Source organism: Crocuta crocuta, unplaced genomic scaffold (genome assembly GCF_008692635.1).
Source record: "Crocuta crocuta isolate KB4526 unplaced genomic scaffold, BGI_CrCroc_1.0 scaffold93, whole genome shotgun sequence".
NCBI lineage: Eukaryota > Metazoa > Chordata > Mammalia > Carnivora > Hyaenidae > Crocuta > Crocuta crocuta.
The window spans coordinates 8,694,969-8,722,294 of NW_027529641.1; the positions used below are offsets into that span (position 1 = coordinate 8,694,969).

Here is a 27,326-nt window from a genome sequence, read left to right on the forward strand (position 1 = left end):
GCCCAGTGAAAGCTCTTGCACTGACACTGGCTCTGGCAGGGTGTGGGTCCGGAACTTGTGCGCGGCGGAACCTTCGCCTCCAGGGTCTAGGTGGCGCGAGGCGCGTCTTTGTGGCGCGGTTTCCGGGCAGCCCTTTTCCTTTACATGCGGAGCTGTGTGGAGAGTTGTAGACAGCAATGGCCCCACGGGTCTGGCGTCGACAGACCCTGGAGCGGTGTCTGAAGGAAGTCGGTAAAGCCACCGGCCGGCCAGAGTGCTTCCTCTCGTAAGTGAGCAGAGCCTGGACTCTGGGTTAAGCCCCGGTCACACGTGGGTGCGGACTCATGGCCCCCCAGCAAATTCTGGAGTAGGGGGAAGATAAAGGGAAGCGTACGTCTGTTTTCCTCAATTTCATTTACTATACGCTCCCTTAGCCTATCAAAAACTTTTAAGTTGTTAAAAGGTATACAGTGCAGATTTCCAAGTCGTGTGCTAACCAAACTAAGCTCATTTATTAATGCCCAGAGACTTCCATTGAGTCTTACGCACACTTACCCCCCACCCCCGACTCTTTACACGCGGGCGCGTGCACTCCAGGTTGGTTGTTTTTTTCTCCAATATGCTCTAAAACCACCCAGTGCTTGCTTACCCATATCCTTCGTTGCAAGTATTAAGTTTGTCGCTTACCGGTCCACCCCCACGATGAGCTTCTTGAAATTTAGGACAGTCTTTCATCTCTCTTCTCAGCATAAACTCTTTCTATTGGGTTGAAGTACTTAAAATACGATCTATGAAAGTATGGCTCTCAGATTTGTATTTAAAATCCGACCTTTCCCTTCAGCTTCAGGCTAGCAGTAACTACAGCCATATACTCTTTCAGCATCTCAAATTTGGTCTGTCCAAAATGAGCTGTCCTTTCTATTTCCTGCCCTGTACTCTCCCCTCCTGATACCTTTTCCCCATATTCCACTCCGCCTTCCTTATCTCAGTAAATGGCGCCTCTATTTTTCAGTTGTTAAGACATATAACTAAGCTGCTTCTTTGATATGTTCCTTTTTCTCATTTCTACGTCTGATTCATCAGCCAATTCTGTCTTCAAACTGTATTCTGATTTTGCTTCTCGCAGAGTCTGCTCCTAATCCCTGCACAGTTCTTTATCATCCTTTGCCTGGATGGCTGCATCAGGTTAATCACTGTACTTTTTTGTAACGTTTCCTCTACTGGCCATCTTACCAAAGTGTAAATTCCATCATTCGGGTCCTCTGCTTAAAATCTTCTGATGGCTTCTCTTTACACTTAAAATGGCAAACTCTTACCTCTGAGCCCTGAATGATTGACCTCCCATCTACCTCCCCTAACCTATCTCCTTCAGCACACTCCAGCTATATTGGCATTTCTGTTCCTCAAACTCACCATGCTCATTTCCATCTTAGGAAATTTATTCTTACCTTTTCTTCTACTTAGAATATATGTTTCCAGAGCTTTGTAAGACTATCTCCTTACAAAGGTCTCATCTCAGATGTCACATCTTCAGAGAGGTAGTCTCTGACCACTCTTGCCAAAGCAAATGCTGACCATTGGCTGACTGAACGAATGGAGTGACATAAAACATAGCAGAGTTGAGCTTTTTAAGACAAAGACTCACTCTATATCTTTAGACAAAGAGGTGTGTAGTAGTTTCCTGTCTAAAATCCATACAGCAGATATACAGACACTTAATTGACTTTTTAATATATTACTGTGGCTCATCCACAAGATAATTCTTGGGAGCCAGGATCTATACTTAAAATTGATATTTTGTTCAGCTTTGATTTTACACAAGAGTTGGGCTTTTTTTCATCTAATTCACAGTGCTGTGAAATTATTACCTATAATTCTAAATCTCTTTAAACTTCCTCCCCATACTCCCTGAATAGGATTCAAGATGAATTGGCATCAAAGTTCACTTCATTAACAAAAGTACTTTATGATTTTAATAAAACACTAGAGAATGACAGAATCCACGGAAGTCCTTTAAAAAAACTGGTGATAGACAATTTTGATGATGAGCAGATTTGGCAACAACTAGAATTGCAAAATGAACCAATTTTACAGTACTTCCAGGATGCAGTTAGTAAAACCATTAAAGATGAAGACATCAGTCTTCTTCCAGAGAATGAAGAGCAGGAATGTGAAGAGGATGGCTCAGAGGTGGAGGCTGATGGCGAGGAGGCCCTGGAACAAGATTTGGAGGAGGAGGAAGTGGCTGGCCTGAGTGGTGATGATCCTACAGGGGATGAGAAGACAAAAAATTCAAGTACAGTTTATCTGAGGGAAAAAAGTCCAGTTTTCAGTGATGAGGATTCTGATCTTGATTTTGATATCAGCAAATTGGAGCAGCAAAGCAAGGTGCAAATCAAAGTGCCTAGGAAACCAAGAGAGAAGTCCATAGTAGATGATAAATTTTTCAAACTATCTGAAATGGAGAGCTTTTTAGAAAACATGGAAAAAGAAGAGGAACAAAAAGGTGATAAGGAGGAAGATATTGATTTTTTTGAAGACATTAATTCTGATGAAGATGAGGGAGAACTGCTTGGAAGTCAGAAACCTAAGGTAAAGTCTTGGGAGGGGAGAGAAAGAGGACTTTCTACCCTCCTGTGTGAGATTTTGTTCTGTTTCTTGAAAAGAGGTTTCAAATACCTCAGAACTCACCAGGGTACAACTGAAGTATTTAGATCTGTTGAAAAAGGTGGACTGGAAAAATTAAACCAAAGCTTATCACAGAATACTTCTTTTATAACTTAACAACCATAACCACACATGTTAGAGATATTCAGAATTTCCCTTAAACATATTTTCACCAAACACTAAAAATGATAATAGAAGAAGGCATCTGTTTATTTGAGGCTGCGATATTTTGTAAATAATTATAGTTAGAAGATTTAGTGATAGGAATATTGTGCTCTGTGTTCAGTTATAAATGAATCCATACTTCCAGTTTATTACGGGCCAGTAGTCTTACAGTTTTATAGTAGTGTTATAGTTGCCAGTTTTCCTAATAAAACATGCATACACCTATATGCATGATTTAATGCATTTTTCTGTTCTTAGTTGGAAGATTGAAAAGTCATTTTATTTTAGTCAGGTAAAAGTTCCAGAAACCTGAAATACAAAGACTTCTTTGATCCAGTTGAAGGTGATGAAGATGTAGGAAGTGTTCATGATGATGAACTGGATTCAAAAGACGAGGAAGAAATTGCTGAAGAAGAAGAAAGCATTTCTGAAACGTGAGTAGTTTGAATCCCTTACATTGTAAGCTAGAACTGTCCAGTTATATGGGTGCACTCATAGTTTCCAAATATGTTTGTCCTAAGAAGCTATATTCTCTAACATCAGATAGACTCAGGGTAGCCAGAAGAAGTCTCTGAATTTAAAAGCATTAGAGATCATCTAATGAAGATAAACATCACCAGTAATGAGACCTTTCTTACTTTATTTGCTTTTTGTGCCAATAAAAATACCTTATTGTTACTTTTGTGAGATAAGCTTGTACTATAGATTCAGAAATATTTTTCTTTTTTTTTTTTTTTNAATATTTTTCATATGTTCTGTATATTGAACACTTTTCTATTTCACCTAAATAATATCTTCTGGTCTCTAATAATTGAATGATTTTGGAACTCTAAATATTTACTTGCATTAGGTATACAAAAGAACTTAAATTACTAGAAAATAAGTTTTGTTTTCCTAATGAAAAGTAGTATATTATTTCTCTTCATAAGTGTTTTGGTATAATAGGGATGAAGATGATGACTTTGAAGAAAGTGAAGACAGTAAACAACATAAAGAAACCTCGAAAAGAGTGACCTTTGCTTTGCCAGATGATGAGGAAAGTGAGGATACAAATATCTTAAATGTACAGAAAGATTCTGATGATGTTAAATCCTCTTTTGAAAAACGACAGGAAAAGGTAATGATTAAGAATTGAAGGAATTTTTTTATGTTTGCCAGGACTGTGGGACTCCCAGATAACTAACGTATGCTATTTTTCTTGGTTGAATGCTTAATTATCTTTAAAAATAAAACAAGAATCTTTTTTTAAAAAAATTTTTTATTTTAAATATTTTATTTATTTCTAAGAGAGAGGGAGAGACACCATGAGCAGGGGAGGGTCAGAGAGAGAGGGAGATACAGAATATGAAACAGGCTCCAGGCTCTGAGCTAGCTGTCAGCACAGAGCCCGACACGGGGCTTGAACCCATGAACCATGAGATTATTACCTGAGCCAAGGTCGGATGCCCAATGGACTGAGCCACCCTGGTGCCCCAAAAATAAAACAAAACTCTTGCTGCTACTCCCTACAGCACACTATATCCAGATGCCCATGTGGAAGGTAGCTAATTTGCAAAAATCATTGGGCATATTCCCACCCTATGACTTTCAGTTTGTTTTAAAGCTGTTTTTTTCCTCTGTCTCTGGTTCTTTATACCTAATGGCATGTTTTTCCTAATTAGCTGCCTTGTGAACCTCCCTTTGGAGCTCTTTCAGCTTCTCTTAAGGATACTGCTACTTTGAGATGTACTGTTCTTTGGATGGCTCCACATACCTGAATTTTAATTAATGCCATCTCAAATACATTTTCTAAAGTTGATAAAAATTATTTCCTTGTGACATGATTTCAAACAGATGATATGTCATTAGCAAATAATGGATATAGCCTGGCTCCAATTATTTGTCTCTATCATTTAACCATCTCAAAATTACATCACACAATTAGAAATGAGAATAGGCAAATAGTCAAATATACCAAGGATATCAAAAGGATTATTAGAAAAAGTGAATCTGAATTAAATCTATGATTGTCAGATTGTCCCCAAAAGAGAGAGATTTAAAGGAGGGGCTTGGGGAGCAGATACCTGGGTGGCTCAGTTGGTTGAGCATCTGACTTCAGCTCAGGTCGTGATTGTGATCTCGCTGTTCCTGTGTTCAAGCCCCACGTTGGGCTTGCTGCCATCAGCCTGTCAGCATAGAGCCGGCTCTGGATCCTGTCTCCCTCTCTCTGCCCCTTCCTATCTTACACTCTACCCCCAATTTTTTTTTTTTTTTAGGAGGAGGTGGGGAAGCACTAGGAAAGAAAATAAGAAATTTCATTGAGTTAGTGTCCTTCCCTCCCTATATTCTCCCTAAAAGAAAAAGAAAAGCAGGTTTAGTTTTATTGGTGAATTATATCAGACTTTCAAGAAATAGAAATAATGTTTATTCAACTCCCAGATATAGAGAGTAAAGCTTCCAAACTTTTTTTCTTGTGAAACTATTAATAACATGATACCCATACCTGACATTAAAACACACACATACATAATAGTTTCATATATGAATAGTGATGTAAATATCCAAAATAGTATAATGAAAGACTAACGACACCACAGCCAAATGGGCCTCATTTTCTTGATTTAGGATTAGGAAATCTATTATTGTAATTCTTGGTTATAACAGGGTAAGGAGAAAACTGTATGTTTCACTCCATATATGCTTAACTGACTGAGCCACCCGGGCATCCCCCTGTTTCACTCCATATATGTAAATAAGACATTTGATGAGAGGCACCTGAGTAGCTCAGGCAGTTAAGTGTCTGACTTAAATTTCAGCTTAGGTCATGATCTGGTTTGTGGGATTGAGCCCCATGTTTGGTTCTGCACTATCATTGTAGAGCCTGCTTGGGATTCTCTCTCCCCCTCCCCCACTCACGCATACCTGTGCTTGCTCTCTCAAAAATACATAAACTTGGGGGAAAAAAGACATTTGATGAAATTCAGTATCCATTCCTAATTTTTTTCACCTGTAATGAAATAACAAATGCATTTAACCAAAAGGTGACATCATGCTTAGTAGTAAAATTCTAGAAATAGCCCTTTAAAATGAAGAATAAGGGGGCGCCTGGGTGGCTCAGTCGGTTAAGCGTCCGACTTCGGTTCAGGTCATGATCTCATGGTTCGTGGGTTTGAGCCCTGTGTCCGGCTCTGTGCGGACAGCTCAGAGCCTGGAGCCTGCCTTGGATTCTGTGTCTTCCTCTCCCTCTGACCCTCCCCTGCTCACACTCTCTCTCAGAAATAAATAAAACATTAAAAATTTTTTTGAATAAAAATAAAATAAAATGAAGAATAAGACAAAATATCCACTATTACCATTACTACTGTTGTTTAACATCCTTGTAGAAGTGTTAGTGCAACTGTAAGAGAAAGAGATAAGAGGTAAGGAAAACTGAAATGAGCATTAATATTTGCAAAGGATACTAGAAAAACCTAAGCAGATGAACTGAAAGCTATTAGGAAATACGAGAGAATTGAATAAAGTAGCTGAAAAGGCTAGCATTTTATACACTGTAAAGTTATTGTAGGGTTGCCTGGGTGACTTAGTCAGTTGAGCCTTCGACTCTTGAGCATTTGGCTCAGATCATGATCTCATGGGTTTTTTTTTTCTTTTTTTAAACATTTTTATTTATTTTTGAGAGAGAGAGAGAGACAGCATGAGCAGGGGAGGGTCAGAGAGAGAGGGAGACACAGAATCCGAAGCAGGCACCAGGCTCTGAGCTAGCCATCAGCATAGAGCCTGATGCGGGGCTCGAACCCACGAACCGTGAGATCATGACCTGAGCTGAAGTCTGACGCTCAACTGACTGAGCCACCCAGGCGCCCCATGATCTCATGGTTTTTGAGATTGCGCCCTGTGTTGGGCTCTGCCCTGAGAGCACAGAGCCTACTTGGGATTCTCTCCCTCCCTCTGCCCCTCCCCCACTTTTGCTTGCACACCTTCTCTTTCTCAAATAAATAAACTTTAAAAAAGTCATTTAGATGTCTTCTAAAAGTTAGAAATAATTTGGATTGGGAATGTAGAGTCTAATGTTCAAATAAAAATTAATCTTGGAATGCCCTAATAATGAAAGTTGATAGTGGCTTGTGAATATATAGATCATTTGACTAGAACAGAGCCCAGAAATCTACCCAGAATCTTCTAGGGGAATTCAGTATATTATAAACTTGCCATTTCAAATCAGTGAGGGAAAGAGGTCATCCTCAGTGCCTCACCCCACTTCAGATGGTTAGGAATAGTAAGTTACTGTTGGCTTAATAATAAAACAGTGACCAAAAAAAACCAAAAATGTATTGAGGAATAATACATTTCTTTTGTGCTTTTAAAGAAACTGGTTGCTTTTATAAACCTGATTTATTTCCTAAGTGTGTAATAACTTTTTGTCTCTTTCTTAGATGAATGAAAAAATTGCATCTTTAGAAAAAGAGCTATTGGAAAAAAAACCTTGGCAGCTTCAAGGGGAAGTGACAGCTCAAAAGCGACCAGAGAACAGCCTTCTGGAGGAGACTCTGCACTTTGACCATGCAGTCCGCATGGGTACGTGAGCCACCTACGGGGGCTCCTGCAAATGTTTGTTTCCATGCTTTTTCTATGGTTTTATTTCATAGGAAGATTTGAAATATTTTTCCCCCAGCTTTTTATTTTAAAAAGTTGCAAACGTGCAGAAGAGTTGACAGAATAGTACAACAAACATATATGCCATTCAGCTGGATTTACCAGTTGTTAACTTTGCCATATTTGTTTCCACTCCCCTATGTATGCATGTGATTGTGTGTACTTTTTTCCCCTGAATCATTTGAAAGTAGTTTACTAATATTACGACACTTCATTCCTAAGTACTTTCACGTGTATCTTCTAAGAAATAGGACATTGTCGTATACAGTCACAATATTATTGATTCACCCAGGAATTACTGATATGTTAATTCATGGCTAAATCCATAATCATTTCTGCTAGTAATCTGTATATAATGCCTGGTAACAGTTTCTACTGGTTAAATTGTGAACTCCAGCCAGGAACACTGGTCATTGCATCAAATTCTTTCTTGTCCCTGTGAAATCGAAATGAATTTCCATTTTATTCAGTTCTAGAGAGATTGGAAAAGAGGGTGAGAGTACGCAAGTGCATGGACTAAAAGTATTAGCACTGATTACTGGATATACTCTAGTTTTGTGGTTCTCAAACTAGAGGGAGCATCAGAAGGGCTAGTTAAACAGATAGGTGGCCTTTTCCCCTCACCTTGTGATTCAGGTGGTGTGGAGTAGAGCCCAAGAATTCACATTTCTAACAAGTTCCCAGGTGTCGATGCTGTTGGTTCAAGGACTACCCTTTGAGAACCACTTGTCTAGTTTATACCTATCTCATGAGTACGTGTTCTGTTTCCTTTAGCGCCTGTGATCACAGAGGAAACCACTCTTCAACTGGAAGATATCATTAAGCAGAGGATAAGAGATCAGGTCAGTGAGAATGAAACTTAATTTAAAATTCACTGAAATTTTTAGAATAATGTATGAGTATTTTGGGAGCAGGACAACCCTCCTCATTGTTTTCATAGAAATTTTGTTTATATCAGTTCTTCATTTAAAGCCTAAATCTACTACTACGTAAGTCTGCACTATCCTTCTTTTGTTGTGTGAGGCACTGCCTTCACTAGAGCTCTGCAAAGCGTTGTGCCTGAGGCAGAGGCCAGAGCCACTGCCAGTCCTGCCTGCACCCTGCTCATCTGTCTAGCGGTGCCGGGTGAAGCTGGTGGAGGGTGACAGGCGTGTTGGCTGGTTCTGACTTGATAGGGTCATATTTGGGATCTTCCATCTGGGCACAGTATCTGGTGTGACAAATAAAGGGTTTATTTTTTTCAAATGTTAAAAACCTAGCAACGTTTTTATTTATGAATTGACCTAGTTTTGTAAACTTAGAATAAAATTGGGCATATGTCACATACAATAAGAGATGGCTTTAAAATGTATATAGTGTTTCCTCAAAATAGGAAGAGTTTGAAGGGAGGGTATAGTATGTGGAGTATCCTTAAATTTGTAATGAAGCAAGACAAACTCTAGAGTTGACTTTTAAACAAATCTTGATGGGGAAATGTGGAATTAAAGGTGGTAAAGAATGTTTAAGTAATGCCCTCTTTATTTTTCGTAATACTTAGGCTTGGTGACTTGAATCGTCGTTTCACAGGTTGAAATTAATTTTTGCTACAGTTTGCTTACCCTGGAATAATAATAATATTCCAGAGGAAGAGTCTTAAGTGAGCCTGAAAGAAATGATAGATTTTGTTAATTTATGGTCCTTATGCCTTTCATATTTCAGGCTTGGGATGATGTAGTACGTAAAGAAAAACCTAAGGAGGATGCATATGAATATAAAAAACGTTTAACGTTAGACCATGAGAAGAGCAAATTGAGCCTTGCTGAAATTTATGAACAGGAATACATCAAACTCAACCAGGTAAGGACGCCCCGAAGGCAGAGCCAATGTTACTAAAGGACAAGAAGCAGACAGCCAGCTCAACTGGTTCTACTGTGATGGCTGAAAGTCAGGAAGCAAATATTGAGCTCTTGGTTCACCTCATTTAAGTGGGAGACAGAGTGTGTTAGAAATAGAGGGGTTACGATATTGCCACTGAATGTGAGGGGGTAGGGGAACTTGTTTTGCAGTTATTCACTGGTTACCCGATTGTTCCAAAGGTAATTATTAACTTTCTAGAAATTATTGTAGTAGTCCTACGATTTTAAAACCACTTCTCATTTATATTTTAGACATTACTGGTATAACCTTATCTGTGAATTCATTCACATTTTAAGGTCTGGTGGGTTATTTGGTTTTGTTTTCACTTACATTCTTAAAAAAACACCTGGTTAGGTAGGACACAGTAATTTCCAATAATATTATATTACCAATATAGTGATTGGGTTATTCCTCCACATTTGATTTATTCAGAATGTGGTCAGTATGTACTTGGGGATAAAATGGCATTTTTTATTTGCAAAAGCTATTTGATTAATTAATGCCACTTCAGCAGCAATAGCAAACAGTGCCCTGATGCCACTGTTAAGTTGAAGATCTAGAAAGATTTGAATTAAAATTCTTTCTGGCTGCTTTGCAACCCAGAGTGGTAGTTGAAGGAACATGTTCTTGAACATTGCCTGGCTGCTTTGTAACCATGAGAGTCAGAAATTAAATACAGTGTGAGAGCTGTACCAACTCTGTAAATGTCAGTTTTATTGAGGTCTGAGAAGTCAGTAGTCAGTCCATAAGTTTTTGAGTATGGATTTAATTTAGGCTAATTCTAGACCCATTCCATTAAGAGTTAGTCTGGGGATGATGATAAGTATTTTCTGAAGTTTGGTATCTGTCCTAGAGGTAATAGGGAAGATGATAGTCAACAGCACATGAATGAACTTCTAGAATAAGTTTGTTTTAGAATAAGCATTATGGGCAGAAGGAAAAGGGGATTGTGAACATTTGGGCTCTTTCTACCTTTTGTCTGTTGGTAGTGCTGCTCTGAACATATGGATACATGTATTTGAGAACCTCTGTTTTAATTCTCTGGGGTATTTACCTAAGTGGAATTACTGGGTCATATGGTAATTCTCTGTTTAACTTTTTGAGGAACTGCCTAATTCATTTCCATGGTGAAAACACCATTTTACATTGTCACCAGCCACACACAAGGGTTCCAGTTCCTCGACATCCTCACCAACACTTGTTACCCGCTCCGTTTTCCTAATGAGAGCCATCCTAGCAGGCATGGCTTAGTCCTTGACAGAAATAAATACCAAGGGAACTAAAGTGTAAGTTCCTGATCTTAGAGGTAGTGATTACTGCAGCTCCTGAAGTGTGGAGCACATCTTTGGCTGGTGCTGGCACCGTCATGGTTTGAGAACTTGGATTTTGCCTTGTAATGTTTTTTGGAGCTGAAGCCTTGATGATGAGAAATGAGGAATGCCTTTATTGACCTTCAGTGTTTTGCCCTGTGGTGTGCCCTGATGTTGTTGACTTTATTTATTTACTAAGCAAAAAACAGCAGAAGAAGAAAATCCAGAGCACAAGGAAATTCAGAAGATGATGGATTCCCTCTTCTTAAAATTGGATGCCCTCTCAAACTTTCACTTCATCCCTAAACCGGTAAGTGTGTTAACATTTCAGTGTGTAGTCAAAGCAGATGTGCCCTTAATTCCTCTTGGAGCTTTTTTGAGGCTTGCACTTTGTTTGGTGTTAGATACAAACCTATTGGCATTCCCTGTAGATTACAGGCAGGACCTCTCTTGAGGAAGGCCTACCTCTAGTCCTGGACAGTTCTGGCTTCCTCTGCTGATTCAGCCTCATAGCCAGATTTCGCCTTTGCCAGACCTAAAGTCTTAGCCACAGGGTCTCTTCATTACTCACTTTTTCTTGCTGTACAGCCTTCGTTTGTATTCTCATCCTGTGGTGTGTCTGGAGACCTGTGATGTCTGTACCTGATATTTTCTGAATACATGCTATGTACCATATTGGGTTCTTTATACATGTGAACCCCTTTTCACCAATTTTATTAAGATTAAAATACACATAGTGGCGCCTGGGTGGCTTAGTCAGTTGAGCGTCCAGGTCTTGATCTCGGCCCAGGTCATAATCTCACGGTTCATGAGTTTTAGCCCCATGTCAGACTCTGCACTGACCTCAAGGAGCCTGCATGGGATTCAGTCTCTCCCCCTCTCTGCCCCTCCCCTGCTTATATTCTCGCTCACTCTCTCAAAAAAAAAAATAAATAAATAAATGAACTTAAAAGATATAATTGACAGATAACATTGTATACATTTAAGGTGTACAACAGTGGTTTGTTAGAGAGGCTCACCCATCATCAAAGAGTAGAATGTTCCTATGAAACCTTTTTTAAGCCTAAATGGGTAAAATAAAGAAGCAATTACCAATAAATAAATAGAAAAGGTTTTGAGCTTTTCAGACCCCAAAAAAGAACCTCTCCTAGGCTTTTTTTATACTTCAGAACCAATCTTGTAATGGATGCATAAACATGTGGAGAGAAAGCACAGGTGCTCACGGACACAGTTTAAAGCTCTGGCGGCCCAGTGGTGAGATACCAAGTGTGGTTCCTGCAGAAGAAGCTGGGCAGGGCTGCTTGCTACAAAACAGATGCTGAAAACTAGTTTTGCTTTCATGAAAGTAAAACTTCTTTTCAGATTTTTTTCAGTTAGCAAAAACAGGTACTAATCTAGGTCTTTTGTAAAAACAAAATGGCTTAACGTGAACTTTGGAAAGTCACAAGATACCTGCATGTATTTTGTGAAATGATTACCACAGTAAGTTTAGTTAATATCCATCTCCTGGTGTAGTTGCAGTTTTATTTCTTACAATGAGAACTTTTATGATGCACTTTTTTTTTTCTCCAGAAAGGAAATTTTATTGAAGGCACTAGTTTATTTCACTCAAAGGACAAACTGTAACCAAATGAAGTGAACATAACCTCAAGATTTTATTGTCTTCATAATGTAACAAAATACGAAGCTTAGAACTGGATCACTTGGCCCTTTCTCTTCTTATCTCCTCCCAGTTCAAAATGCTTGCATTTCTTAATAGCCAGCATTCTCTTAGATCTGCAGTTGGGCTCAACACATTCAAGCCTCAGCACAATCTTCTTTGTAGTCTTAGCCTTTTTTTGGAAAATCGGCTTAGTTTGCCCACCATAGCCACTCTGCTTCCTGTCATAACGCCGCTTTCCCTGGGCATAAAGAAAATCTTTGCCTTTCTTGTACTGTGTCACTTTGTGGGGTTGGTGCTTGCCACACTTCTTGCAGAAAGTCCAGTGGGTTTTAGGAACGTTCACCATGGCTGTGAGAAGGCTATTGGCACGGAAAGAAAGAGCTATGATGCACTTTCTTAGCAATTTTTAAATACTGTTAACTCTGCCCAGAACTTACTTCTCTTATAACCGGAAGTGTGTACCTTTTGACTACCTTCACCCATTTCCCACACCCCCTGGTGGGCACCAGTCTATTGTCCGTCAGTTGGGATTTTTTTTTAGATAAATCTAAGTGAGATTGTTACCCAGGGTTAGATGGAAGAGGAAAGAAGCCTCTGTTCTCTTGGCTGCCACGGTAAATCGTTACACTACAGTGAAACAAAAGTAAAACAGAGCCAAGTTTTATTAAAGTACACTCCAGAGAAGGCCAGAGGAAAGACACAGGCCCCAGAAACTCCCGAGTGTGGGCTCTGATTCGTTTTTTTGGATAGGCCCTAGGGTCACAACAATAATTAGCCAAATTCTCATGTCTCAACATGAGATGTATTTGAAATGCCTGCAAGGGCTAGGAACCCACAACGTTATTTCTATTCTGGAGACATAGGTCAGATAAGGACAAGGGGCTGCTCTGTGCACAAGTGCCACACACACAACACACTTAACTCTTCTGCTGGGATGTCGTAACCACAGACCCACTGCTAGAGGGGTGGATGGGGTGGTCCCCGGGCAGTCTCGGTGGGGCTCTCCATCTGGATGTCTAAAGTCCATTCTCCTGCCTAACAAGATCATATAATATTTGTGTTTTTTCTATTTCAATTACCTCACTTGGCATAATGCCTTCAGGGTCCATCAGTGTTGTCACACGTGGAAGTATTTCCTACTCTTTATGGCTAAATGGTATTCCAGTGTGTGTGTGCATGCATGCATGTGTGTATACGCTATATTTATTCATTCATCTGTTGGACGCTTCTGTTGTTTTCATGACCTGGCTATTGTAAATAATGCTCCAGTGAACACGGGGGTGCAGATACCTCTTTGAGCTAGACAGGGGCACCAGCTTGCCTCTACAGATGGGCAAGGCTGCTGGCTGGGATCTCTACTTGGGCACTGCTGCAATGAGGAACATGGTCTGCCCAGATCTAAGCACTGATGGCTCTAAGCCCTGCCCTTGTTCTGCATCCCAGTCTGATCCCCAGGGGTCAAGCCCCATGGACTTTTTGGTGATCCCTATGACATAGACATGATTGGGCCTGTCTAGAAGCGTCCTACAATGTTGGGGAGTTACAGGTCCACCTTAGGCTCTCTTCCCACTGGACAAACCCTGGTCCAGGTGGTCTCTGTCAGTGGGGGACTGTGCGGGCCTGAGTCAGAGTGTAGCCTCTCCTACTTTTCTAATTCAGTCCTACTGAGTCTCTGTGGTCCAGAGGGTTGCTTCAGCCTCACCCTCTGGTTCTGGGATTTTCACAGTGCTATCTCATCCATGGATAGTTGCAAGTTGGTCTTGTGAGGACAGCTAAGGTTGGGATCAACTTGTGTTGCCATCTTGATGACGTCAATATTAACACATTAACACAATCCCTACACATTAACTTTTAATACACAAAACATTAAGGCAGATACTACTCTTTCTATTCTGCAGATGAAGAAACCAAGGCTTAAGAGGTTAGGAAGGTCAGGGGCTGTCTGGGGACTCAGTCGGTTCAGCGTCCAACTTTAGCTCAGGTCATGATCTCGCAGTTCATGGGTTCAAGGCCCGCATCTGGCTCTGTGCCAACAGCTCAAAGCCTGGAGCCTGCTTTGGATTCTGTGTCTCCTCTCTGTTCCTCCCCAACTCGTGCATGTGCGCACGCTCTCTCAAATGTAAATGAACATTTAAAAAAAAAAAAAGATTGGGAGGGTCGGATCTAACTCTGGGTCCATGCTTTCCCTGTGCCAGGCCCAGATGTCCAGTAGCCTCTGTCTGTCTGATTCCCACCGCACTTGACTCCGTGCCCCTTTCCTGTTCGGAGCTGCTTCTCCCACTCAACTACCTTCTGTGAATCCATAAAATGTGCTATACCATCCTTTTGGTACTTGCTCCCCTTTGTGTCCCTTGTGGTGTCCGGAAATGAGATGTCATGAATCTCAGAGACTAGTCTAGAAGTCAGAAACCTGAGTCTGAATCTGCCCCTGACTAGCTTTGTGAATTGGGCAAACCACTTTACCTTTCCTCTATACAGAAGAGCTAATTGCTAAAATCCTTCGGATACCTTGATGCTAAGAGGACTTTTCCAGAGTGAGTATCTTGTCCTCTAAGATAGTCAGCTTTTATCGCCTGCTTTTTTATTTTGAGTTAATCAAGGTATAATTTGTATGACAGTAAGTTTGTGGTGGCAGGAGCCATCTTTAGATACCAAAGTGCCTAGTGTGGGCTGTGCGATAAATGAAGAGAAGAGAGGAGTTCTCAACCCCTCTTGGCCAGCAGTCTTCTGTGAAAAAGTTACTAATGTGAAGAACATGACCCCTTCCTGTGCCTCACAAGGCCCTACATGGTCTGGCTCCCTCTCACCCCCAGCCTCCATAGCTTGTTATCCCCCAGCAATCCTGGGAGGCAGAGTGCCTCCTTCCTCACACCTTCCTACTGGGCTCTCCTCCACCCATTAGGCTGCACTTCCTTCTTTCCATGGTTGGGCTCCTTCCTGTCTCTGGGGTCTCAGGCTGAGTGCTGTCTCCTTCCCACATTTGTCACTGCTCTGCTCATAGCAGCGTCACTATTGTTGCTTGATGGCTAATTATTCTCTGCTCGTTTCCAAGCCAGCATAAATGTGTTTGGTTCACTGCTGTTTCCCTGCTGTGTTCGTCACACTAGCACAGAGCCTGCTATTGGGAAGTACTTAGACATTCCTTGGAATCTTGGGAATTGAAAGAGGGAATGTATTTGGGTCTACATGCCCCAGTTTAGAATTCTTTTTTCCTCTTCAGAATTGTAGAATTTTTTGTACAGGTTCCTCTTAATAGGAACTTTTTTTCATGTTCAGTTTGGTATTTCACAATCTCCATAAACCCTATTGACCCGTCACCATTTTTTGTTCTTTTCTGGGCCGTCTGTTTTCTCTATATTTCTCTTTAAATTGTAAAATGGAACACAGTGTTCCTAATACGTAAGTGAACAGTGGTCCAGTGGAAATTATTTCTTTCACACTCTGACATTGTGTGAAACGTCATTGTGTATGGCTTGTTATTGTTCTTTCTGAAGTGTCCCGGGACACACATCTGTCCAGTTAACCAGGGTAGGGACAGGACTGTGGTAAGGAAAAGGAGTGTGCAAAGTGATCAGTGACACACCTGCAGTAGAGCCCCCTTTCTGCCAAGTCTCAGTCCCCTGTTCTTTCCAGGGCACCCGCTGTGCCCCCTACTTCCATCCTTTAATCAACACAGTCCCTGTGCCCTGGTGCCCCTCAGAGACGTGCAAGAGTTAGATGTAAAGAGCATTAGTGTAAGTATTAGGTAAATAATCAGTAGTGTTCTGCTATTACCATGATCAGTATGAAGCCTGTTGTAATTTCTGAATTTTCTGGGAAGTTCTTTCAAAAAAAAGAAAAAAGGTTTCAGTTAACATTGCATTCATTTCTCCTTTTTATAATTAATAGATCTAATTTATTTTGATACCGTTTTAGTTTTCCAAAGCAGTTCCATATCCTTTAACACTAGATAGGATTGTTTGAAAATGTCCACGTCTGTGACCGATGGGAACAGTTTAGTAATAGGTGAAAGAACTGGTGTTGAATATGGCAGAAATGTTTTGCAAAAGTGTAGAAAGGGGTGCCTGGGTGGCTCAATCAGTTAAGCGGTTGACTTCAGCTGAAGTCATGATCTCATAGTCCGTGGGTTCAAGACCCTCGTCGGGCTCTGTGCTGACAGCTCTGAGCCTGGAGCCTGCTTCAAATTCTGTGTCTTGCTCTCTTCCTGCCCCTCCCGTCTCACATTCTGTCTCTCTCTGCCTCTCAAAAATAATTTAAAAAAAAAAAAAAAGGCTTAAAAAAAGTTAAAAAAAATAAAAGTGTAGAAATAAGTGTTCTTGGTGTAGCAGTGAGACAGAGCAGATCCTAAAATACTCAGATTATTGATTCCTCAGGTAGTAGCCCCTGTTGCCCACTGACACAGCCATCATTCTGTTTAGCTTAAGATTTTTTGCTGTCAGCACATCTCATATTTTAAATAATCTCTATAGAATATTTTATATATTATGCTTTAATAGGTTCATAGTAGAAATACTTTGTGTTAGGAACGTTTCTGACTTATTAAGTGTGTTGTCTCTTTTCTAGCCTGTTCCAGAGATTAAGGTTGTGTCAAATCTGCCGGCCATAACCATGGAGGAGGTAGCCCCAGTGAGCGTTAGTGATGCAGCTCTCCTGGCCCCAGAGGAAGTCAAGGTAAGAAGCCAGTGTTGAAACATTAAGTATTTTTTTATAAGCTAGTTTATAGCTAGATCTCTACTCAATGTCATTTTCCTGGAGTTTTTAAGTACAATCAAATAATAGCCTTCAGTTTTCTGTAATCAGATATTATGAGGTATAGATAGAATTATTATAAAAGCTGTTTGTAAATATCTAATAGTCATATCTTATTATAATCCAATTTGAATACTAGCAGTGATACTAGGTTTAAAGTAAATTATGTTGCTCATACACTAGTAGCCCTTTAATATCAGCATTTCCCCCCCCTATTATTTTGTCCATTTAATGCTTATCAATGATGGAATCAGTGTCTAGAAAAGAACATTTGAGTTATTAGAACACACGAGACATACCCAATATAGGCAGTCCTGCCTCGCGAACACTGAAGCTCATGCATTACGGAGAAATGATGGTTTCTGCCAGGTCTCCTCTTCCCAGCTGGCCTGCCACCTCGCTCTTTGTCCCTTCTCACCTTACTGCCCCCACATCCCTCCCTTTTAGAACCTTTGCCATCTCTACAGGTGACAGCCCTGGCAGGATAGGCTGGCAGCTGGGGAGAAAAGAGAGGAAGTCGATCATCACTGTATGGATGTTTCCCTTCCATTTCTGGGAACCCCTCCTGGGTGCCAGTGGCTGTCGTCAGCAGCATGGCACTGAGGTTGTCCCTGAAGCCCATCTGGAGTCTCAAGTGCTGTAGGGGGCTTGCTTCTGGGACTGTCAGCTTGCTAACCCAGCTCTCCAGACTGCCTCTGTGACGTGCTTATGGAGCTGAATTGCCACTGTGACAGTCTGCTTCGTCAAAGAATGTGTTCCAGGCGCAAGGAACTGAGCTACCTAAGCTCTTTGGGGTGTAGATGGGTACTGCATACTCTTGGTGGCAGATACATAGCCTGTTGGCCATATTCTCTGGACTTGCTTCTCTTCTAATTTCCTGAGTTGTGTTAAGTTAGATTAATTAGGATGCTGGTCGTTATTTTTAATAGGAAAAAAATAAAGCTGGAGATGTAAAAACAGCTGCTGAGAAAACAGCTACAGACAAGAAGCGAGAACGGAGGAAAAAGAAGTATCAGAAGCATATGAAACTGAAGGAGAAGGAAAAGCGGAGGAAACTGCTTGAAAAGAACAACCCAGATCAAGCTGGGAAATACACGAAGGCAGTAGCTGCAGAGAAATTAAAACAGCTGACCAAAGCAGGCAAAGCTTCGATATTAAAGGTAAGGATGCAGTTTGGAAAACCGCAGAACGGGGCCTGTGTGGGGAAGTGGGTGGCAAGCGGTAGGTGACATCCCATCCACTGAGGGTGTGACCCAGATGACGCTATCCACCTGCCTTGTGAGAGGCCATGGGCCCATGACTGTAATAACAGCCCAAAGTACTCGGCCCTTTCAGAAGTGGGGCCTGGCTAGAGTTTTTCTTCCAACTCACTCCTCCCTTAAGTTAAAAGAACATCACAACAGCATAAGAGATATATAAAATCTCTGTCCTAACTGATGCGAGCTTGCATAATTTCTTTTCCATTTATGGATATTTACATTTCCATATACATTGTTATAATCATTTGGCTTTTTTTTTTTTTACTTACAATAGCATGAGTTTGTTACTATTTTTAATTGCAGGATGAAGGTAAAGACAAAGCCTTGAAGTCATCTCAAGCATTCTTTTCTAAATTACAAGATCAAGTAAAAATGCAAATCAGTGATGCAAAGAAAACAGAAAAGAAAAAGAAGAAAAAACAGGATATTTCGGTTCATAAATTAAAGCTGTAATATATTTTGAATATAATGTAAATATTGTGTAAGCTTATATTGTCATTGTTCTGTTTTATAATAAAAATTTGAGAACTTTTCTTTGCATGAATGGCAGATACTTGAGAATTCCATGGTTTGAAAAGACAAACTCCAACGTGTCATTGGAAAGCCCTGAATTGCGTCCTCTGGGTGTGAAGCTGGACGTAGCTCCCAAGACCCTTTCCACACCGCGTCCTTGCTGGGGCCCCAGGTGAAGACCAGCATGGGCCCACCAGCCAGCGTGCAGGAGCTGGCCTGCAGCTGAGAAGGACACAGAGGCCAGACACCTCTGTCACAGGCAGCTGTCTCCAGCAGGGGTCCTTCCTCACTCTCTGGGGTCCTACTTTCTTCTCTCACTGCGTGGTAATCCTTCCACAACACAGTGATGTTGTCATGCCCGTGTCTTACATCTTTCCCCCTGGGAGGTGATCTCACACCACACGGACAAAGACTCCGTGCAAGCTATAGAGTAGTGTCCACAGTCCGAGGCAGAGAGGGCAGATACAACATAGATGTGATGGAAGGTGAACACGGCAAGGAGTGTAGACTGGCAGGTGTGACCACCAGGCACTCACCCCCCCATCCAAGGAAAACTGCCTTTTGTCTGACAGGACCTCATATTATGCTTTGATGGAGATGCCGTACTCCTTACTTCCGATGGGAAGAAAATGAAAGCAATTTTTCCTGAAACCACGGGGAAAGTCATTCAGGTTTTTCACCCACAGGGAACAATGAGTGGGCTGGGAGAACCTGTGGAGGGTTGCTTTCTGCTTTTGTGCTTCTTAATATGGAAGCTGGCCACGTCTGGGCAGAGCCAGTCTGGCCAAGGCTAGACGGAGCACTAGTCAATAGCGAATTGTCATTTGTTTGAAGTTTTATTCAGGAGAGTTTGCTATTGTGTCTTTAGGTCTCCAGCCTTAGTTGAAAGTGTCATTTCATTTTAGTGGTGATTGGAGTATTATATGGCTCTAAGAGTTCTGCTTTTCTTTTAAATTCAGCTTGCTAGTCCTCATTCTGCTAGCTTAGTTCTCTTTCCCTTGAGTCTCTTTCATAATGATTTGTCAAGATCAGAATGTTTGATCCCGAAGTGATTCACCTTACCTGTCCAGGGCAGTTTGATGTTTACATAGAATCACTTTTATCTTCGTTTCTCCCCCCTCACCCCCAGGTGAGGTGTATCTGTTCATCGGCTTTTTATGTGATATTTGACACATTCTAAAAAATTATAGTCATTCTATACACCTACTTTGCCAGGCAATATCATAGGTACCAGGGATATAACGGAACAGAACCATTCTTAAAGCTATGAAGTGTATATTCTGGTAGGATATTTACATACATTTTCTATATAAATTAGAAGCATAATATAACATTGGGGACTTTTTTGTTTTTGCCTTGCTGCACCTGAGAGAGTAAGATGGGTCACCAACACCTCTTCTGGAGCCACCTGAGGAAATTTGGCCTGGGTTCTCATCTTGCCGCATCCGCTCACACCGGCACTGTGTGATCCAGCAATACGGCTTCAATGTGTGCCGCCAGTGTTTCCATCAGTTCATGAAGGACATAGGCTTCATTAAGTTAGATTCAATGAACCTCCTTGAATGGATCATCCAAGATACCTACCTACCTTAATCCCAACTCATCATACATAAATAAAAATACTTCAATTATGAAAAACAAAACATTGAAGAAACCACCCTTTCTCTAAAATCACAAAACAGGCACCAGGCTGGCTCAGTCAGAGCCTGGGACTTGATCTCGGGGCTGTAGATTTGAGCCCCACATTAGGTGTAGATTACTTTAAAAAATAAGCGTTTTAAAAACAAAAAACAGTACTCAGTGGTGCCCTTCATCTGCTTCACATATGTAAAGAAGTGAGAAAACCAGGGTGCCTGGTGGCTTAGTTGGTTGAGCATCTGACTCTTGATTTTGGCTCAGAACGTGATCACAGGATACAGCCCCATGTTGGGCTCTGTGCTGGGTGTGAAGCCTGCTTAAGATTCACCCCCTCTACCCCCCCACCTCTCTCTAAAATAAAAAATAAAAATTTAAAAAAGAGGAAACCATGGTTCTGAGTTGTGTTCATCATTCCTTTACATTTGTATGTATTTGACCATATACATCTCTTCATCCATTGTTTACTTCAATAGTACTTGAGTTTTATGAAAATATAACACTATGTACTCATCTACAGCTTGCTTTTTCATTGTTGATTTTCCTCATTCACATAGTATATGTATGCATCTACCACAATTATATTTACACAGTCACATGAAGACATTTGTTTCTTTTTATGCTATTAGGAACAATGCTGTTTTGAACATCCTGTTCCCACACAGGGTTACTCTTATGCTCTAGCCTCTAATATCCTTAAGAATAGAATTATAGGGTAGAAAGTGCAAAAGATAACCTGCAACTTGTTTTTGAAAGTAGTAGGACTTACTTGTATCCTTGTCAGACTTAGCATTGGCAGGATTTAAAAAATACTTTGCCTTTATGCTGGGTATAAAATGGTATACTTATGTGGTCTTCATTTATGTTTCTCTGCTAATAAGATAGAGCATTTTCTCTGTATCATTTTTAACTTTTTTATTTTTATATTTTAAAGTTGCAGCAAAATTCTAGTAAATTTAGCTCCATTTGCTCTACTATTTTTTTTCCTGAACAGTTTGAGAAGAAGAGACATCATGACCCTTTCTTTCACCTAAATGCCTCAGTATGTATTTCCTAAGAATATTCAATAATAGGGGTACCTGGCTGGCTCAGTCAGTAGGACATGTGAGTTGATCTCATGGTAATGAGATCAAGCCCAACAATGGGCATAGAACTTACTTAAAAATAATTAGGGGTGCCTGGGTGGCTCAGTCGGTTGAACGTCTGACTTTGGCTCAGGTGATGATCTGGCATGTGAGTTCAAACCCTGCATTGGGCTTAATGCATCAGTGTGGAGCCTGCCTTGGATCCTCTGTCCCCTTCTCTCTGACCCTCTCCAGTTCATGCATGTGCATTCTCTCTCTCTCTTTCTCAAAAATAAGCATTTTAAATAATAATTAAAAAGAATATTCACTAGTATATAACCACAATATAATTATCAAAATCAGGAAATTAAACATCAATACAATGCTATTAATCCACAGTCCATATTCAGATTTTATCACTTGTCCCAATAATGTACTTTCTAGCTCTCTTCCTCCTGTCCAAGATCAGTAACTCCCAGATCCCTTACTGCATGTAGTTGTCATGTCTGTTTAGTTCCCAGACTGGTGATAGTAATACTCTCTGTCTTGAAGTCTACTTTCAATATAATACTATGGCTCTTTTGATTATTGTTTGAAGAGTACATACATCTTTTTTCAATTCTCTTACTTTCCAATTACCTGTGTCTCTTATATGTCATGAGTTAGGAATTGCTTTTTAAGTCTAAGCTGACAAATTCTATCTTTTAATTGGAGATTTTAGTCCGTGCACATTTAATGTAATTATTGGTTTGATTGGATTTGGTTTTACCATTTTGTTATTCATTTTCTCTTTGTCTCTCTTTTTTTTTAACATTCATTGATTTTGAGAGACAGAGTGAGTGGGGGAGGGGCAGAGAGAGAGAGGGAGTTTGTGTGTGTGTGTGGTTTTTTTTTTTTTTAGAAATTGAAGGTTTGTAGCAGCCTTGTGTTAAGCAAGTCTATAGCATTTGCTCATTTCATGTCTCTGGATCACATTTTGGTAATTTTCACAATTTTTCAAACTTTTTCATTATTGTATTTATTATGGTTATCTGTGATCAGTGATTATGACTCACTGAAAGATCAGATGATGGTTAGAATTTTTAAAAATATTTTTTAATGTTTACTTATTCTGAGAGAGCATGCAAGTGAGGAAGGGGCAGGGAGAGAGGGAGAGAGAGAGTCTGAACAGATTCCACACTGTCAGCACAGAACCTGACACAGGGCTCACAAACCATGAGCATGAATGACTACCTGAGCCCAAAATCAAGAGTCAGATGCTTAACTGACTGAACCACTTAGGTGACCCAACAGTATTTTTTTTTTTAATTTTTAAATGTTTATTTATTTTTGATAGAGACAGAGCGCAGGTTGGGGAAGGCAGAGACAGAGAGAGAGAGACAGAATCTGAAGCAGTCTCCAGGCTCTGAACTATCAGTTCAGAGCCTGACACGGGGCTATAAGCTCATGAACTGCAAGATCATGACCTGAGCCAAAGTCAGACGCTGAACTGACTGAGCCACCCAGTGTCCCCAAGTATTTTTAAATTAAGGTATTACATGTTTTTCTTAGACATAATGCTGTTGCACACTTAATAGACTGCAGTGTCATGTAAACATAATTTTTACATGCACCAAGGAACCAAAAAATTCATTTGATTTGCTTTATTGTGATGGTCACTTTATTTTGGTGATCTGGAACCAAACCTATATCTCTGAGGAATGCCTATATTCTCAAAGTTTTGAAGTTTTGCTTTTCACAATTGTTAGTTTAATCTATTTACCCTTAATCTGTGTATTTATTTGGTGTGAGGTAGGGATCTAATTTCATTTTTCCACATATGTAACCTATTCTCAAAAACCGTTTATTGAATAGTCAGATTTCCCTCAGTACCCTACAACACTTATTATGTTGGGTACTGGATTTATTGCATTCCCATAAATACTTTGGGATTTTGTTGTGCTGTGCTATTTCATTACTTGGCCAACCGCTTTACTTGTGACCTATATCCTATCCCCTCACCTACCTAAGAATATTCCTTCAGCAAATCTCCTGTCTCTCTCCTGCTTCAGATTTTACTCCACCTGAACATTCCTATCAGCATATAACACATTGTTATTTTTCCGTATTAAATAAAAAAAACTCAACCTCACCTACCGCTTTAGCTCTGCTATAGTTCTCTGCTCTCCTTCACTACAAAACCTCTACATTTACTGTCGTTGGAGAGGAAAAACTTTTCCTCTCCCCTCTCAGGTTTATTGTCTGGGAGCCTGTGAATTAAACTGACAAAAGAAGATTGAAAGGAAAAATTATTCAAATGGGAGCTTACAAAAGAAGCTTAATAATTGGTTAAAGTTAGCAGAGAAAAAGAAGGGGGTAGAAAAGGCCTTTGGGGAAGAGCACCTGGGTTTCTAGAACAAATGGGAGATAAGGAAGTTTGTGCTAATGCTTGTTCATGCAGGTGTGGGTGGTTTATCCATGTTCATGGCCATAAGATTCCCCTGGAGAGTGAATTTATGGTAGATATACTCCAGCTCTCCTTCCTGGTAATAAAAGCCCACCTCCGTCTACCCCTCAAAAAAGGAATTTATGGCAGCCTTACTTCCTAGACATCTCTTGGAGTCAGATAACGGAAGCTCCAAAAAGGCTTCTTTCTGTATTCACTGATGTCTTCAGCTTAAAAGAATCTTCATACCAACAGGTTCAATGGGTTCCTGCATTGTCTCCAATTCCTGTCTCCCCGTTCTTTCCTGAATCCTATTCATTTCACTGTTCGACAACAATAGCTTTTGTCAAAGTTACCAAATGCCTTCCACATTGCTAGATATAATGGTTGTTCTTAACACTCATCTTGCTTCCATTCTTGTTGCATCTGATACCCCCCAATTCTCAACACACATCATTCACTTGGTTTTCTGCAAGCTGTTTTCCTTCTTCCTCACCGGTAACTTCTCAGACTCCTTTGCTGGCTCACTCTCTTTCTATTGCAGTGTTAAGTCTTCCTGAACTTTCATAGATTTTTTTTAAAAAGTTTATGTATTTATTTTTTTATTTATTTATTTTTAATTTTTAATGTTTTTTATTTATTTCTAGGAGAGAGAGAGAGAGACAGCATGAGCAGGGGAGGGTCAGAGAGAGAGGGAGACACAGAATCTGAAGCAGGCTCCAGGCTCTGAGCTGGCAGTCAGCACAGAGCCCGATGCAGGACTCGAACCCACCAACCGCGAGATCATGACCTAAGCGAAAGTCGGCCGCTTAACCGACTAAGCCACCCAGGCGCCCCTATGTATTTATTTTGAAAGGGAGAAGGAGGGGCAGAGAGAGAGAGAGAGAGAGAGAGAGAGAGACTCCCAAGCAGGCTCTGTGCTATCAGCGAGGAGCCCAACCAATGCGGGGCTCAAACTCATAAACTGAAATCATGACCTGAGCAGAGACCAAGAGTCAACAGCTTAACTGACTGAGTCATCCGGGTGCCCCAAGCCTTCCTGACCTTTTAATTCTCTATTTGTAGTCATTCATTGGTGCCATATATTTTGTGCCATTAACACTATCTAAACTCTGATGACTCCCAAATTTTTATTTCTTGATCTGATTTAATTAATAAATCCAAGTGTCTTTTCATCCACAATGATGTCTAATTGGCATTTCAAACTTACATGTTGTCATGGTCTGAGCATTCGTGTCTGCCCTTCCTCTCTTACCCCTAAATTCAGGTTGAAATGCCAAACTCCAATGTAACGGTGTTAGGAGATGGGGCCTGTGGGAAGTGATTGTGTCATGAGACTAGAGCCCTCATGAATGGGATTAGCGCTCTTATAAAACAGACCCTACAGGACTCCCTAACCCCTTCCATCATGTGAGGATACAAGAAGCCTGGGATCCGGAAGAAGCACCTGACCATGCCGGCACCCTGATCTTGGTCTTCTAGCCAATAGAAATGTGAGTAATAAATTTCTATTATGTATAAGCCATCCAGTCCGTAAGTGGCCTGAGTGGACTAAGACACATGTTTGAAACTAAACTCCATCCTAGTTGATAGACCAAAGTTTTTTCCTTCCTTCATACCTTACATCCTTTACCAGCAAGGCCTTTTATTAAAGGCCAGCAGACTATAGCCAGAGGCCAAATCTGGTCAGCTATTTGTAAAAAAAGTTTTATTGGAACACAGCCACACACTCTTCTGTTACATATTGTCTATGGCTGCTTTCGCACTACAACAGCAGTGTGACCAGAGACCCTATGGCTAGCAAAGTCTAAAATATTTACTACCTGGCCCTTTACAGAAAATGTTTGTTACCCTACATAATCTGCCCTCTCTCACTTCCCTTCTGCTCTAGTGAGTTGTCTTGGCCTTCTTGGCGTTTTTGCTAGGCAAGTGTCTACCTCAGGGAGAAGCTGCTGTTCACCTGCCTACAGTTCTCTTTCTTCAAGTATTGACTGCCTCACTTCCTTCAAGTCTGCTCAAAGATTACCTTTTCCGTGAAGCCTTTCCTTACCACTCTTTCATACGGTAATTCTCCTCTCCATCCTCACCCTGATGTTCCCAGTTTTCTCTTTGAAACACTCGCTCTTAATTTGCTACATAACCATTTATTGTTTTGTCTTTCTCCACCAGAATATATTCTCCATGAAGGCAGGGATTTCCCCCACCCCTTATTCCTCATTTCTGTTCACTGCCATATTTGGAGCATTAAGAATAATACCTGACATGACTTAGGCACTCAATACATATTTGTTGATGAATTCCTATTCCTGTCCCTCTTCTCTTTGGCGTGTTCATTTATCCATGCATTCATTCTATATGTATTTACAGAGTAATTACACAGTGCTGGCCACTGTGGTAAGCACTGGTAAAGGACCTCACCAGTAAAACGGCCCCTGTGCTCAGAAAGCTTAACATTCTGACTAATTCTTGGGGATGCTGGAACCAGCTGGTAATCGTGCTGAAGAGCTGAGTGATACACTTTATGTTTCAGTTACAAATCTCCGTTGTTAAACAGCTATTGCTATACGTTATTAAAGTGCATGACTTCACAATTAAGCCGTACGAAAAGCGGAAGTAACGAACACCCCAAATTCGCTACTCCCTGCCTACTTGACTACGTTTTATTATTCACATCTAGGAAGGCGGCGAGCCGCACATCTTCGGGCATGCCCAGCGCGTTGCTGAGCCCACCGCGCGGACTCGCGGGCGCCCGGTCGGTGGAGCCCCCGTGCGCATCTGTTCGCTCGGACACTGAGGGCGCCCTCCACGGACAACCTTCCCACTGACGGAGGCCAGGGACTCCCTCCGAGCGCACATGCAGGGGTCTCCAGGCGTGGAAGGAGGAGGTGCCCGAGCCTCCCCGGACCNGGGCGGGCGCCGTGGCGGAGCCCAGGTGCGCGTCCCAGGTGCGCGCACGCGGCTCCCGTGGGACCGCCCTCTACCGGGCCTCAGAGGTGCGGTGGCCGGAGCTGCACTGGGGACTCGTGCGTGTTGACAGATGCCCGTGACTTGGTGGAATTTCTCCGTGCAGGGCACTGAGGACGGAGTGACTCTGGGGATCACACAGATAGACATTCTCTGGCCCCAAAAAGCTACTGATGCAGTGGTTTTCAAAGGGGATCTGGAATAGTCAACTATTCCCTTTTAAAAAATGGGTAATTTTAGACCTTAAGAAGTCTTAGAAATTATTCCTGCGGAGCCCAACGCCGTCATTTTACGGGTAAGGGTCACACGGAGATTGCGTGTAGAGCTGGGAGAGAGCCTTGGGTCTTCTATCCCAAGCCTACGATTTTCCTTATCCCAAAGGATACTGCCATTGCACGTTTTACT

The 27,326-nt window shown here is 41.1% G+C and overlaps 3 protein-coding genes and 1 pseudogene across 3 annotated transcripts in view; 3 read left to right on the forward strand and 1 right to left on the reverse strand.

Annotated features, from left to right (window-relative positions):
* The first annotated feature begins 131 nt into the window (after positions 1-131).
* On the forward strand, positions 132-18,854 carry MPHOSPH10 (M-phase phosphoprotein 10). The gene is made up of 11 exons (XM_077762407.1): positions 132-265; positions 1,896-2,571; positions 3,100-3,245; positions 3,757-3,928; positions 7,224-7,365; positions 8,218-8,285; positions 9,142-9,279; positions 10,849-10,959; positions 16,876-16,983; positions 17,991-18,221; positions 18,624-18,854. Exons 1-11 carry the CDS (start codon positions 177-179, stop codon positions 18,771-18,773), a joined length of 2,031 nt encoding a protein of 676 aa, XP_077618533.1. The 5' UTR covers positions 132-176; the 3' UTR covers positions 18,774-18,854.
* On the reverse strand, positions 12,281-12,658 carry LOC144230164 (large ribosomal subunit protein eL42-like). Its single transcript, XM_077762353.1, has one exon. The coding sequence runs from the start codon at positions 12,656-12,658 to the stop codon at positions 12,338-12,340; it is 321 nt and encodes a 106-aa protein (XP_077618479.1). The 3' UTR covers positions 12,281-12,337.
* Positions 18,855-20,211: 1,357 nt separating the features above from the next.
* LOC144230210 (small ribosomal subunit protein uS14 pseudogene) lies at positions 20,212-20,426 on the forward strand (annotated as a pseudogene).
* A 6,442-nt stretch (positions 20,427-26,868) lies between these two features.
* FAN1 (FANCD2 and FANCI associated nuclease 1) overlaps positions 26,869-27,326 on the forward strand; it is a 32,404-nt gene continuing 31,946 nt past the window's right edge. Inside the window, exon 1 of the mRNA XM_077762408.1 lies at positions 26,869-27,216. The gene's annotated coding sequence lies outside the window, so the exon portion shown is untranslated. The remainder of the gene's footprint in view (positions 27,217-27,326) is intronic.